Genomic DNA, 14,794 nt, shown 5'->3' on the forward strand with positions numbered 1-14,794 from the left:
TCTTGCTACTTACAAATTTCTCCGCAGTTCTGTAAGTCAAAATATTTTTTTTTTCACTTTATTTATTTATTTCTAATTTTTATATATTTTTAATGGTAAAAATATTTTTTCAAACATGACATTTTTTTAAACTCTTTTTTTGAAAAATGAATTTTATTTTCAAAAGAAAAAATTTTATTTTCACAAAAAAAGTATTTTCAAAAATTATAATCAAAATTATTTAAAACGATTCAATTATTTTCAGAAAATATTCGATATTCAATTATTTTCAATATCTAGTATTTTCATCAAATTTCGCAAAAGAATTCAATTATTTACAAATAAAATGATAAAATTCATCCAAAATTTCAATTATTTTCATAAATAATAAAATAATAGAAATTAAAAAAAATTTTTTTTATAAATAAAATAAATTATTTTTAGAATAGCATTTTCAAAAAAATTTCGAAAAAATCAATTATTTAACAAAATGTTTATACAATTCTTCACAATAATTCAAATACTTTCACTAATAATAACCATTTTCATGGAAATTCAATTTTTAAAAAAAAAATTTTCATAAAATTCTAAGCAAGAATTGAATTATTTTCATAAATAATAAAACCCATCAAAGAATTTCAATTATTTTTAATACTATTTTAAATTAATTAATTGAAAAATCCAATTATTTTCACAAATAAAATTTTTCACAAGAATTCAATTATTTAAAACAAAAATTTTCATATTATTTATTATATTTCGAAAAATTCAATTCTTTAAAACAATGTTTGTAAACATTCTTATGAAGAATTCAATTATTTTCAAAAATAACAAATTTTTTTCACAGAAATTCAATTCTTTTTAAATGTTTTTAATAAAATTTTCCGCAATTCAATTATTTTCATAAATAATAAAATTATTCTCAAAGAATTCAATTATTTTCGTAAATAAAAAAAATTCATCGCAGGATTTCAATTATTTTCAATACAATTTTACAAGAATTGCTCGAAAAATGTAATTATTCTTAAAATTTGAATTTCTATTCCTCGAGAAAAAGGCAATTATTTAAAAAAAAATGTTATTTTAAAATTCTTTGGAAGAATTCAATTATTTACAAAAATATTAAAAATTTTTCCCATCAGGAATTCAATGATTTTGAAATATTTTGATAAAATTGTTCGAAAGAAATCAATTATTTTAAATACTATTTTAATTAAATTTTTTTGTAATAATTCAATTATTCTTTTCGATTATAATAAAATTCTTCTCAAGAATTTAATTATTTTTTGTTGAAATAATTCTTAAAAGGATTCAATTATGTAATATAAATAACAAAATGATTCCTGAAAATTCAATTATCTTGAGGCATTTTAATAAAATTCTTTGCAAAATTCAATTATTTTCACAAATACATTTTTTTTAACAAGAATTCAATTATTTAAAATAAAATTTTCATAATATTTATTATTTTTCGAATAATTTAAATATTTAAAACAATGTTTATAAAATTCTTTTGAAGAATTCAATTATTTTCAAAAATAACAATTTTTTTCACAGCAATTCAATTCTTTTTAATACATTTTTAATAAAATTTTTCGCAATTCAATTATTTTCATAAATAATAAAATTCTTTCTCAAGAAATTTAATAAATAATAAAATTCATGGCAGGATTGCAATTATTTTTAATACAATTTTAGAGAAATTGTTCAAAAAATGTAATTAGGAAATGAAATTCTACTTTTAAGAATTTATTCTTAAAAGTATAATTTCAATTCCTTGAAAATATCAATTATTTAAAAAATAGTTTTTTTATAATTCTTTAGAAGATTCAATTATTTACAAAATTTTTAGAATTTTTCACAGGAATTCAATTATTTGCAAATATTTTTAAAAAATTGTTCGAAACAAATCATTTATTTTAAATACTATTTTAATTAAATTTTTTTTTTAAATAATTCAATTATTCTTTTATAGATTTTAATGAAATTCTTACCAAGAATTCAATTATTTACATAAATAATTTTTCGAAAGGATTCAATTATTTCGATGAATAAGAAAATTATTCCCGAAAATTCAATTATTTTCAGGCATTTTAATATAAAATTCTTTGCAAAATTCAATTATTTTCATAAATAACATTTATTCATCATAAGAATTCAATTATTTTTAAAAACTCTTCTTGGAAATTCAATTATATTTTAAAAAATTCTAATAAAATCATTTACAAGAATTCAATTATTGTCGAAAATTTTAATTGAATTCTTTGTAAAATTGAATTATTTTTACAAACTTTTCGCATTTCAATGATTTTCAATTTTCTACTAATTTCATAGAACTTTCAAATAGAATTCAATTTTTTAAAAATTTGTCGTAAAAATCGTCGTAATAATTCAATTATTTTCATGAATAATAAAAATGAATTGTATTTCTCAGGAATTGAATTATTTAAATTAGAATTTGCATAAAACTAGTGAAAAGAAATAAATTATTTAAAAAATTTTATAAAATTCTTCGCAAGAATTAAATTATTTTTATATTTAAATTCTTTCATGAATAATAACATTCGTTGTAGGAATTCAATTTATTGTCACAGACATTGTCAGGATAAGAAAAAAGTAAATATTTTTGATAAGAATTAGGAAAAAGTCAGGAAAATAAAATATAGATGAATGGAATTTTTGTCAGTTTTGTGAATTGTGTGTAAAATAATTTTTTTTTGGTCGTCAAGATTAATTTTTCCATAGCTACTTTTTTACTACTTTTTTGTACTTTGAAAGATACTTTTTGAAAATTAATTATCGAGTGCAAAGTCTGTTCTTTTTTTCATTCTTTTATCATTTATTATCATTCCATTTGACTATGAAAATCTGAAATTTTTTCTGTAATCAATTATTTACACTGGGGAGAAAATTTATTTGAATCAAATAAACGATTACTTGTATATTATGAAATAAATATTTTTTTTTAAATGAAGGGAATTTATTATTCGGTAATTAATATTGTAAAGGTGGAAGAAGTTAACAATTGATTCGTAGAGATTGTTAACTTCTTCAATAGATTTAAATATTTTTTTTTTTGAAATAATTTTTTTATTCAAGTCAATAAAATGGAAGTAGATAGAAATTTGATATTTTTATTTTATTACATTATTATAAATCTATGTAATATCATCCACGTGAATCTGTGTCTTACGGATGAGATGTATACGCGTGTGTGTATTTGTATCAGAGGTATTGCGCAAGAGAAATTAAATTCACATTTGATTGAATCCAAAAAGCGGGTTTATGCACGTTACCTAACAACTAGATCCCTGCACAAACACATATGTAAGGATCGCTCCAATCATGTGCACTTATGTTTCATTTAACCCTCCGTTATACTCAGCTGACGTTATAGTGCCACGTGGTTTTATTACAGAAATATGGATTTCGAATTTTCAATAAAGCAAAAAAAAAAAAAAAAAAGGGAGAAATGTAAACGATAATACTTTATTCGTATTTGTTTATTTAACGCAATTTAACGTTCATTTATTTATCTCTATTGATTTATTTATTTCTATTTATTTATTTAACGTTTATTTCTATATTTTCGGTTTAAATTTTTCTTTTTTGTCAGGCAAATAGAAATTTCAACTCTTGCAATTCGTAAATTTTAGTCAGACGCAGACCAAGAAAAATAGAAGTAAATTTTTGAGAAACCAAAAACAGTCAGACCAAAAAAAAAACAATAGAGGTTAATTTTATTCAGACCACAAAAAACAATTGAGGTTAATTTTAGTCAGACAAAAAAGTGGCAAAACTAAAAAGTATTCTCAAAAATTATAATTTAAATTCTTTAAAAAACGATTCAATTATTTTCAAAAAATATTCGATATTCAATTATTTTTTTAGTATTTTCATCAAATTTCGCAAAACAATTCAATCATTTAGAAAAAGAATTGATAAAATTCATTCGAAATTCAATTATTTTCATAAATGATAAAATTTTCACAGAAATTCAATTACTTTAGAATAGTATTTTCAAAATAATTTCAAAAAAATCAATTATTTAACAAAATTTTTATACAATTCTTCACAATAATTAAATTACTTTCACTAATAATAACATTTTTCATAGAAATTCAATTTTTTAAAACTAATTTTTGATAAAATTCTAAGCAAGAATTCAATTATTTTCATAAATAATAAAACTCATCGAAGAATTCAATTATTTTCACAAATTAAGTTTTTTTTACAAGAATTCAATTCTTTAAAATAAAATTTTCATAATATTTATTATATTTCGAGAAATTTAATTATTTAAAACAATGTTTATAAAATTCTCATGAAGAATTCAATTATTTTAAAAAATAACAAATTTTTTTACAGAAATTCAATTCTTTTTAAATGTTTTTAATAAAATTTTCCGCAATTCAATTATTTTCATAAATAATAAAATTCTTCTCAAACGAATTCAATTTATTATTTTTGAAAATTTTAATGAAATTCTTAGCAACTATTCAAATATATTTATAAATAATAAAATTCATCGCAAGATTTCAATTATTTTTAATACAATTTTAGAGGAATTGCTCAAAAAATGTAATTATTTTTAAAAATTAATTAATTAATTAATTGCAATTTCTCGAAAAACTTAATTATTTAAAAAAAAATGTTTTTTTAACAATTCTTTGGAAGAATTTAATTATTTACAAAAATATTAAAATTTTTCACAGGAATTCAATTATTTTCAAATATTTTAATAAAATGGTTCGAAAGAAATCAATTATTTCAAATACTAGATATTTTAATTAATTTTTTTTGTAATAATTCAATTATTCTTTTAGATTTTATATAAAAATTCTTCCCAAGAATTCAATTATTTACATAAATAATTCTTCGAAAGGATTCAATTATTAAAGATAAATAACAAAATTATTCCCGAAAATTCAATTATTTCGAGGCATTTTAATAAAATTTTTTGCAAAATTTAATTATTTTCATAAATAATAAAATCTCCATAGGAATTCAATTAAGTTTTTAAAAAAATTTTTGATAAAATTCTAAACAAGAATTCAATTATTTTAAAAAATAAAAAAAATTTTTTTTAACAGAAATTCAATTCTTTTTAAATGTTTTTAATAAAATTTTCCGCAATTCAATTATTTTCATAAATAATAAAATTCTTCTCAAACGAATTCAATTTATTATTTTTGAAAATTTTAATGAAATTCTTAGCAACTATTCAAATATATTTATAAATAATAAAATTCATCACAAGATTTCAATTATTTTTAATACAATTTTTAGAGGAATTGCTCAAAAAATGTAATTATTTTTAAAAATTAATTAATTAATTAATTGCAATTTCTCGAAAAACTTAATTATTTTAAAAAAAATGTTTTTTTAACAATTCTTTGGAAGAATTTAATTATTTACAAAAATATTAAAATTTTTCACAGGAATTCAATTATTTTCAAATATTTTAAATTTTTAATAAAATGTTTCGAAAGAAATCAATTATTTTAAATACTAGCTATTTTAATTAATTTTTTTGGTAATAATTCAATTATTTTTTTAAATTTTAATAAAATTCTTCCCAAGAATTCAATTATTTTTTGTTCAAATAATTCTTCAAAAGGATTCAATTATTAAAGATAAATAACAAAATTATTCCCGAAAATTCAATTATTTTGTGGCATTTTAATAAAATTTTTTGCAAAATTTAATTATTTTCATAAATAATAAAATCTCCATAGGAATTCAATTAAGTTTTTAAAAAAATTTTTGATAAAATTCTAAACAAGAATTCAATTATTTTCATAAATAATAAAATTCTTCTCAAGGAATTTAATAAATAATAAAATTCATGACAGGATTTCAAATATTTTTAATACAATTTTAGAGGAATTGCTCAAAAAATGTAATTATTCTTAAAAATTTAATTGCAATTCCTCGAAAAACTTAATTATTTAGAAAAAATGTTTTTTTAACAATTCTTTGGAAGAATTCAATTATTTACAAAAATTTTAGAATTTTTTACAAGAATTCAATTATTTTCAAATATTTTAATAAAATTGTTCGAAAGAAATCAATTATTTATTTATTTATTTTAAATACTATTTTAATTACATTTTTTTGTAATAATTCAATTATTCTTTTAGATTTTATATAAAATTCTTCCCAAGAATTCAATTATTTTCTGTTGAAATAATTCTTCAAAAGAATTCAATTATTAATGATAAATAACAATTTCACGAGAATTCAATTATTTTTAAAATTAATAAATTTCTTCTTGAAAATTCAATTATTTTAAAAAATTCTAATAAAATCATTTGCAAGAATTCAATTATTGTCAAAAATTGTAATTCAATTCCTTGTAAAATTTAATTATTTTTAAAAACTTTTCGCAATTTAATGATTTTCAATGTCTACTATTTTCATAAAATTTCAATATTTTTTTTAGAATTCAATTATTAAAAAAATTTGTTGTAAAAATCTTCTTAAGAATTCAATTCTTTTTATGAATAATAAAAATTTTTCAAGATGTCAATTATTTAAATTAGAATTTGCATAAAATTAGTCGAAAGAAATTAATTATTTAAAAATTTTTATAAAATTTTATTCATGAATAATAAAATTTGTTGAAGGAATTCAATTTATTAGCAGAATAAGAAAAAAGGAAATATTAGTGAAAAGATTGTTACGTAATGGACAATTTTTCCTATTTAAAATTTAATGAATAGAATCAACTGTCAAATAAACAATTAGAAATTTATAAATTTCCTTTACCGAGCGGTAAGTAAAGGAAAGTGGGATTAATCCTGATTTAAGAGAGGTCTCACCTAATTCTTCTTTTACTTCAACAATCTAATTTAATTAATTTATAGAATGGAATTTAATATTTAATAGAAAAGAAAAACGTGAATAAACAAATAGAAAAATTAATTCTACATGAAATAAGTTAGAAAGAAATTTAAATAAGAACACAAGATTTTAAAGGAGAAATATATCAGTATACAATTTATTTATTTTACCAAATATCCCAGCAATCGACAGCCCGAAGGTGACCCAAAGGGGAAAATTTCTCTAGATTTTTATAGGGTAACTAAACGCCTAGACTTCTGCTCCAAGAGAGAACTCGAACTCGGTTTCTTTGAGAGAACAAAAGTAAAACTGGTTCCTCGAAGGTGTTCCTGGACAGCCAAACTCTCCAGCTCCAACTCGGGCGCGACCAAAGGTACAACCGGGAAGAAGACTTTGCAAAAACTGATCCTTTCATTTTTAGCAAGTCTGAATTTGGAAAAACTGCCCTTTCCGTTGATGAGGAAAATGGGCTGATCCAAGTATTCCTATTGGGTCCCTTCTTCTTAATTTGGGTAAAAATTCCACCCCTACGCAGTGATGGTGGGGATAGACAAAATTTGGGCCTGTGTTGGTGAGGCTCATTAAGAAAGAAGCTGATTTTATGGAAACGATAATGGTCCTGGTTGTTTTCTTAGGTCTTTGCGCGTCCGTCCTGATCCAGTGGCAATTGATCCCAAAATTACATTTTATTGGGCCTTAGGCAGGAAGGTGGAGACGATGTAATTTTGTCCTTTAGAAATCCTCGAACGATTATCTCTTTAGAGCAGTTGTCTTTTTGTCCAGTATGTATAGATCTATTTACAATGATCCCCTTCTAGGCAACCCGAACTATCTTTTGCATAAGCTGTTATAAAATTGACAAAAACAGCTTAAGGCTTTCTACATAAAGTGTTTAAATTTAAGACAAAATAATATTTTCCTACGCAAATCCTTGTTATTTTAAGAATGTTTAAGACGATGAGAAAGAAGCAAATTTTATAACTACAATACCTAATATAACAAGAGAAAAACTAATTTAACTATATAAGTACATATAAGTATCGCTTATTACAACTATGCATTATATTATTATTTCGACGATAGATATAAACATAAAAATTAAAGAATATGAGTTAATAATTTATTTAGAAGAACGCATAATCTAGAAGAATTCTAAGTAAAATGTCTCTCTGATCCCGATACTCAATTTTATAATGATTAAAATATATCTATAAATTCAGGCAAAATGTTAATATGTGATAATAATAAGAAATTCTATTGGGTTTGAGTACCTTGGGACGTCACAAGATGAGGAAAATAAAATATAGAATGCAATTTTTGTCAGTATTTTACTATTTTTTTTTTTTTTTAGTTTTTGAAGGATACTTTTTGCTACTTTAAAAAAATTAATTATCGAGTGCGAAGTCTGGAAAGTGTTGGACGAAAAAAGTAGTACAGGTCAATTTTAGTCAGACAAAAAAATAGAAAAGGCCAATTTTAGTCAGACAGAAAGTAGTGGTGGTCAATTTTAGTCAGACCAAGAAAAAAAGTAAAAGTCAATTTTCGCCAAACCGAATAAGTGGTGAAGGTAAATTATAATCAGACGAAAAAAGGAGTAAATGTCAATTGTAGTCAGACGGAAAATTAGTAGAGATCAATTATAGTCAGACGAAGAAAGTAGTAGAGGTCAATTTATAGCCAGACGAAAATAGTAGTAGAAATTAACTATAGTCGGACAATCAGTAGTAGAGGTTAAGTTTAGTCAGACAAAAAATAGGAGAGGTCAATTTTAGTCCTACTAAAAATTTTATTCCGAATTTTATTTAGAATTCGATAAAGTTAATTAAAAATTAATAGAACTTTTTCCTAAATTAATTGTTAAATTTTTTTTAGAGGAAAAATTACTAATCAAATATTATTGCAAGTAGTAACAGTCAATTTACAGTCAGACGCGATATTTTTTTTCGCTTCAAATATATAAAAATAAATACCTATAATAATAACTATAATAATAATAAAAATAATAATAATATAATAATAATAATTATAATACCTATAATAATGATTTCCAATTTTGTTTTTCTTTTTAATCATATTTATCATAATAACAATTTAACCCATTTATGTAATTAATATTATTTTTCCTTTCTATTTCCGCAGGCTTTTTACTGGATTTCATATCATTTCCGGTTATCACGGGTTTTACAGCGGCAGCCGCTATTAGCATAGCTTCTTCACAATTGAAACCACTTGTGGGAATTTCCGGGAATTTCTCTTTTCTCAATTTTTCCGAATATAGATTGTGGGATACGGTCCTTGGCATTAGCACCATTGCACTTTTAGTGCTCATGAAGGTATGTATATCGTTTCAATATTCGATTGTCATCGATTTTTCAATATAGAATATACAAAGGGAAAAAAAAGACGAAAACATTTTTTCTTCCAATTCAAAGAGTAGTGTATTTTTATTGTTTTTTATTATCACTCTTCTTTTGTCATTGTTACTATTATTATTTTCTTCTTCTTTCAATATTTTTATTATTATTAATATTATTATCTTTATTATCTTTATTTTTTTTATTATTTTTTTATTATTATTAATATTATTATTTTTATTATCTTTATTTTTTTTATTATTTTTTTATTATTATTAATATTATTATCTTTATTATCTTTATTTTTTTTATTATTTTTTTAATTATTTTTTTATTATTATTTTTATTATTCTTTTAATTATTACTATCACTCTAATTATTGTTGTTATTATAATTATTTACATATTTATTTCTTTTTTGTATCTATTTTTATTTTTTTTTGTTTAAGTAGTAAATAGTAAATGAATAAATTATTTTTATCATTATTATCATTTTTATTATTTTGAATATAATTTTCAATAATTTTCAACACAATAATTTGAAGAATAATTAATTTTTCCTTTTATTTTGGAGAATATTCCCGGTCGTAGAGCGGGTTTATGGTACGAAAAATTATCGTGGACAATTGTAATTAGTCGTAATGCAATAGTCGTCACTGGTGGTGCATTATTGGCCTTTATATTTTACGCTATTAATAATTCGGAACCGTTTAAACTAACAGGTAGTGTTTTCTTTTAAATAATTTTTCTTTTAAATTGAAAATTAAATTTAAATTAAATATTTAATTTTATTTAATTTTTCATTAATTTTTAAGTCAAGTTAAAAATTAAATTCATTTAATTTTTAATTAAGTTTCAGGTTCAAGTTAAAAATTAAATTTATTTAATTTAAATTTAAATTTTAATTTATTAATTATTATTATTATTATTATTATTATTATTATTATTATTATTATTATTATTATTATTATTATAATTTTTATTTTTATTTTTATTTTTATTTTTATTTTTATTTTTATTTTTATTTAATTTAATTTAATTTAATTTAAATTATTTTTGAGTCAAGATAAAAATTAAATTAATTAAATTTGATTTTCAATTCATTTTTAAAATTAAAAATTAAATTAATTTCATTAAAAATGAAAAATTATTAATTTAATTACAATTTAATAAAAAATATTTTAGTTTTTTAAAGCAAATTGTATTGAAAATAAAATTTTCTTTTCAGGTACAATGACACAGGGACTACCGCCATTTTCATTTCCACCGTTTTCAACGAAAAATGGTACAATTAATTTTTACCAAATGACAAAAATAATGGGCACAACTTTATTTACTGTTCCCATTATCTCGACAATTGAACATATCGCCATCTCGAAAATTTTTTGTGAGTATTTTTATTTTATTTTTAAATATAAGTTTTATTAGTTTACTTAATTATTTATTTATTCGCGAGACAAGCTAAGAAAATAGGAAGAATTCAAAAATAAAAAAATAAACAAGAAACGAAAAATAGAAAAGAAAGAAAATAAAAAAGAATTCTATTTCTAGAAATAGAAAATAAAAAATAGAAAAATAAGAAATTAATAATCGTTGTATTCCGGTAATCTGTTCGCAGTTTGAAATAAGTTATTGTTTGCCTTTGCTTCTTTGTTTCCTAAATTTTTAAATAATTTTTCGTTTTTAATATTTTTTTCGATTTTAAAATTAATATATTGAAAATCATTGAATTTTTGTAAAGAATTTTAACGAAAATTTTTGAAAATCTTAATTAAATTATTTTGAATAATTTATTTCCATTTTTTTTTTAAATAATGGAGTTTTTTTAATATTTTTAATTAAAAATTTTGAAATTAATTGAATGTTATGAAAAATTTCTTTTAAGTTTTTAAAAAAAAATCATGTTTGTTAATAATTGAAAAAAAATATTTAATTACATAATAAATTTTATTAAACTTTTAGAAAATAATTGAATTCTGTTGAATTATTTTATAACAAATTGAGAAAAATTGAATTATTTTTATTTCGTAAAATTTTTTTGTAAATAATTGAATTTTTGGAAAGGAATTTTTATTATTTATAAATATAATTGAATTGATTCAAAGGATTTATTAAAATTTTAAAAAAATAATTGAATTCTGTTTGAATTATTTTATAACCAATTAACAAAAAATTGAATTCTGTCGTAAATCTTTTTTTGAAAATAATTGAATTTTTATTATTTATAAATATAATTGAATTGATTCAAAAGGATTTATTAAAATTTTTAAAAAATAATTGCGAATTCTGTTTGAATTATTTTATAACCAATTAACAAAAAATTGAATTCTGTCGTAAATCTTTTTTTGAAAATAATTGAATTTTTGAAAAGGAATTTATTATTTATAAATATACTTGAATTGATTCAAAGGATTTATTAGAATTTTAGAAAATAATTGAATTTTCTCGAAAAATATTACCTATTGAAAATTTTTAAAAAATTTAATTTTTGCAAAGAATTTTTTTATTTATAAATATAATTGAATTCTATTGAAATTTTTTATAAAGATAAGAGAAAATTAAATTCTTTCATGAAATTTTTTTAAAGTAATTGAATTTTAGTAACGAATTTTAAAAAATTGAATTCTTTCATGAAATTTTTTTGAATGTTATTAAATTTTTGCATTTGTATATTTTCTACACTTTTCTATTATTTTTATTATTCTTTTTATTTTTCATTTTTTAATTATTTTACTTTTTGTTTTTTTATTATTTTCCATTTTCCTTTTTACTTTTTATTACTTTTTTTTACTATTTTTCTATTTTATAATTTTACTTTTCATTTTTTTATCCTTTTACTATTTTATTATTTTAAATTTTAATTATTTACTAAAATTGTATTTTTTTTTTATCAATATATTAGATATTTCTATTCAACTTTTTTTTTCTTCTTTCTTCATTCTTGATTTTATTTGCTTCTATTTAGAAAAAAAAAATTTAACTCTCCATAAATAAAATTTCTTTACAAATTTATTATTTTTTCTCTTTTATAAAAATATTATTTTATCGTTTTTTTTGTTAAAATGAATAATTGAGTGATTGTGAAAAAAATAATAACTTATATTTTAATTATTTTCTTTTTTCAAAAAAAAAAAAAAATAAAATACTTAAAAAATAGAGAAACAAATTTCATTTTTTTATCAAATTTATTTTCTTTCTGATTTATACAAAAAAATACATAATTTAGGGAAGTTAATTAAATTTCCGCACACCTAGTAAATAATTTCTCGACAATAATTTTTTAATTGTGAAAAATATTTGTAAATAAATCGTTATAAAAGAATTATTTTTTTTTTTTGCTTGTGGTCCATTATAAAAATTACATCTTCACTATAACTGTAGCTAAGGGGAGATCCTTGGATGTCACGCAAGAAATGTTAGCGCTTGGTATTTGTAACATTATGGGATCTTTTGTGCGCTCAATGCCGGTAACAGGTTCCTTTACTAGAACAGCCGTAAATCACGCATCGGGAGTAAAATCACCTCTTGGGGGAATTTTCACAGGTAATTTATTCCTCTTTTGGATAAGTTTCATAATAAATTAACTTCTCAAATCTTCTCTTTCTCTCTTCTCTAATCTTTCTAAATTTTTTTCCACCTTTTTTTTCTTCTTCTTCTTCTTCTTCTGAGAAATGTAACGCAAAAATTTTATTGTTTCAATGCGGATTTTAATTTATTTTCATTGGAAAATTTATTATGATAATAAATAGTAAATTAAAAATAAATTAGATAAAATAATCAATTTTTTTCAATTTAAGCAGAGAAAAAATTATTTTTTTTTTCATTTGCAAATCAAAATTTATTAATATTATAAATATTATTATTATTTATTTTATTTTATCTATTATTTTTTTTTTTTATTTTTATTTATTTAATTTTTTTTATTTTTATTTATAATTTAATTTCTTTTTATTCTTTCATGAAATTTTCTCAAAAATAATTGAATTTTTGTAACGAATTTTAAAAAATTTAATTCTTTCATGAATTTTTTGTGAAAATAATTAAATTTTCGCAAAAAATTTTACTATTTTTAAATATAATAGAATTGTTTCGAAGGATTTATTACAATATTTTAGAAAATAATTCAATTCTTTCATGAAATTTTTTTTTGAAAATAATTAATTTTTTGTAACGAATTTAAAAAAAAATTGAATTTTCTTGTGAAATTTTGTTGAAAATAATTGAATGTTTGCAAAGATTTTTATTATTTATAAATATAATTGAATTGATTTAAAGAATTTATTCAAATTTTAGAAAATAATTGAATTTTCTCGAAAAATATTATTAAAAATTAAAAGGAAATAAAATTGAATTTTTGCAAAGAATTTTATTATTTATAAATATAATTGAATTTTCTTGAAGAATTTATTAAAATTTTAGAAAAGAATTGAATTCCATTGAAATTTTTTATATAAAGATAAGAAAAAATTAAATTCTTGTTTGAAATTTTTTGAAAGTAATTGAATTTTTGTAACGAATTTTAAAAAATTGAATTCTTTCATGAAATTTTTTCGAAAATAATTAAATTTTTTCTTTGCTTTTTCTGTTTCTTAAAATTTTCTTTTAGCAAAAAAATTTTTTACAAAAACATTTTTTATAAAAACATTTTTATAAAATCATTTTTATAAAATCATTTTTTAAAAAAATTTTTTTTTGAAACTTTTCTTCAAAATAGAAATTTTATTTTTACATGGAAAATTTATTTCCCTTTTTGGATAAGGTTCATAATAAATTAATTTCTCAAATTTTCTCTTTCTCTCCTCTTTTAATTTTTTTTTTATTCCTTTTTCCCAAAATTTGACGCAAAATTTATTCATTTATTTGAATCTATATTATTTTAATAGATTTTAATTAATTGTTTATTATTTATTACCTTTTGCTTATTGCAATTTAAATAAATAATATAGAAATTTTTCCCATCTGGAAAAATAACAAAAAAAATTTATCTTTATTTTCAAAAAATAATTTTTTTCGAAGCTTATTTTCAAAATAAAATTTTTATTTTCATTTTTCTTTTGCACTTTTTTTGTACATTTTTTAAATTTTTAAAAAAAATTTTCTGAATTTTCCAATTTTGTCGGTAAATTTCGATTTCAAACGCTAAAGGTCAGTCGATTTTCGAAAAAGAAAACGTTCAGCATACGGATAGAAAAGGGACACACACACACACACGCGCGCGAGATAATTTCGAGAGATCACGTCGTCTTGAATCCTATATGGTTCATTAGATGTCGCAGACAACAGAGAGGAAAATTGCAAAAAAAAAATAAAAAAAAAAGAGAAACGAAAACGTTGAAAACTATCAAATTTTCCGTAAAATTTATTTTTTATTTATTATTCACATAATGTAGAAGAATTTTTTTTTTTATTATAAAGCTACTGAGAAAAATAAATATTTTTTTATTCTTTGAGATAAATATTTTCAAGAGTGAATATAATAATACACGTTGAGTGCAAAAAAAAAAAAAAACAAAGAAAAAATATATAAAAGAGAAATATATTCAACGTGCGAGTGACGCATATGTTGTACCTCGTGGTTTTACAAATAGAGGGAAAGAAAATTTGTAAAAATTATAC

General features: G+C 19.6%; 1 protein-coding gene across 13 annotated transcripts in view; it reads left to right on the forward strand.

Annotated features, from left to right (window-relative positions):
- LOC122507102 (sodium-independent sulfate anion transporter-like) overlaps positions 1-14,794 on the forward strand; it is a 146,341-nt gene that overhangs the window by 123,900 nt on the left and 7,647 nt on the right. For all 13 annotated transcript variants that reach the window (XM_043619641.1, XM_043619638.1, XM_043619634.1 and 10 more), the window contains 4 exons: positions 8,965-9,158; positions 9,753-9,900; positions 10,407-10,565; positions 12,560-12,721. In XM_043619641.1, coding sequence (XP_043475576.1) covers positions 8,965-9,158; positions 9,753-9,900; positions 10,407-10,565; positions 12,560-12,721 — 663 coding nt within the window. The remainder of the gene's footprint in view (positions 1-8,964; positions 9,159-9,752; positions 9,901-10,406; positions 10,566-12,559; positions 12,722-14,794) is intronic.

This window comes from Leptopilina heterotoma, unplaced genomic scaffold, assembly GCF_015476425.1.
Source record: "Leptopilina heterotoma isolate Lh14 unplaced genomic scaffold, ASM1547642v1 Lhet_45, whole genome shotgun sequence".
Classification (NCBI taxonomy): Eukaryota; Metazoa; Arthropoda; class Insecta; order Hymenoptera; family Figitidae; genus Leptopilina; species Leptopilina heterotoma.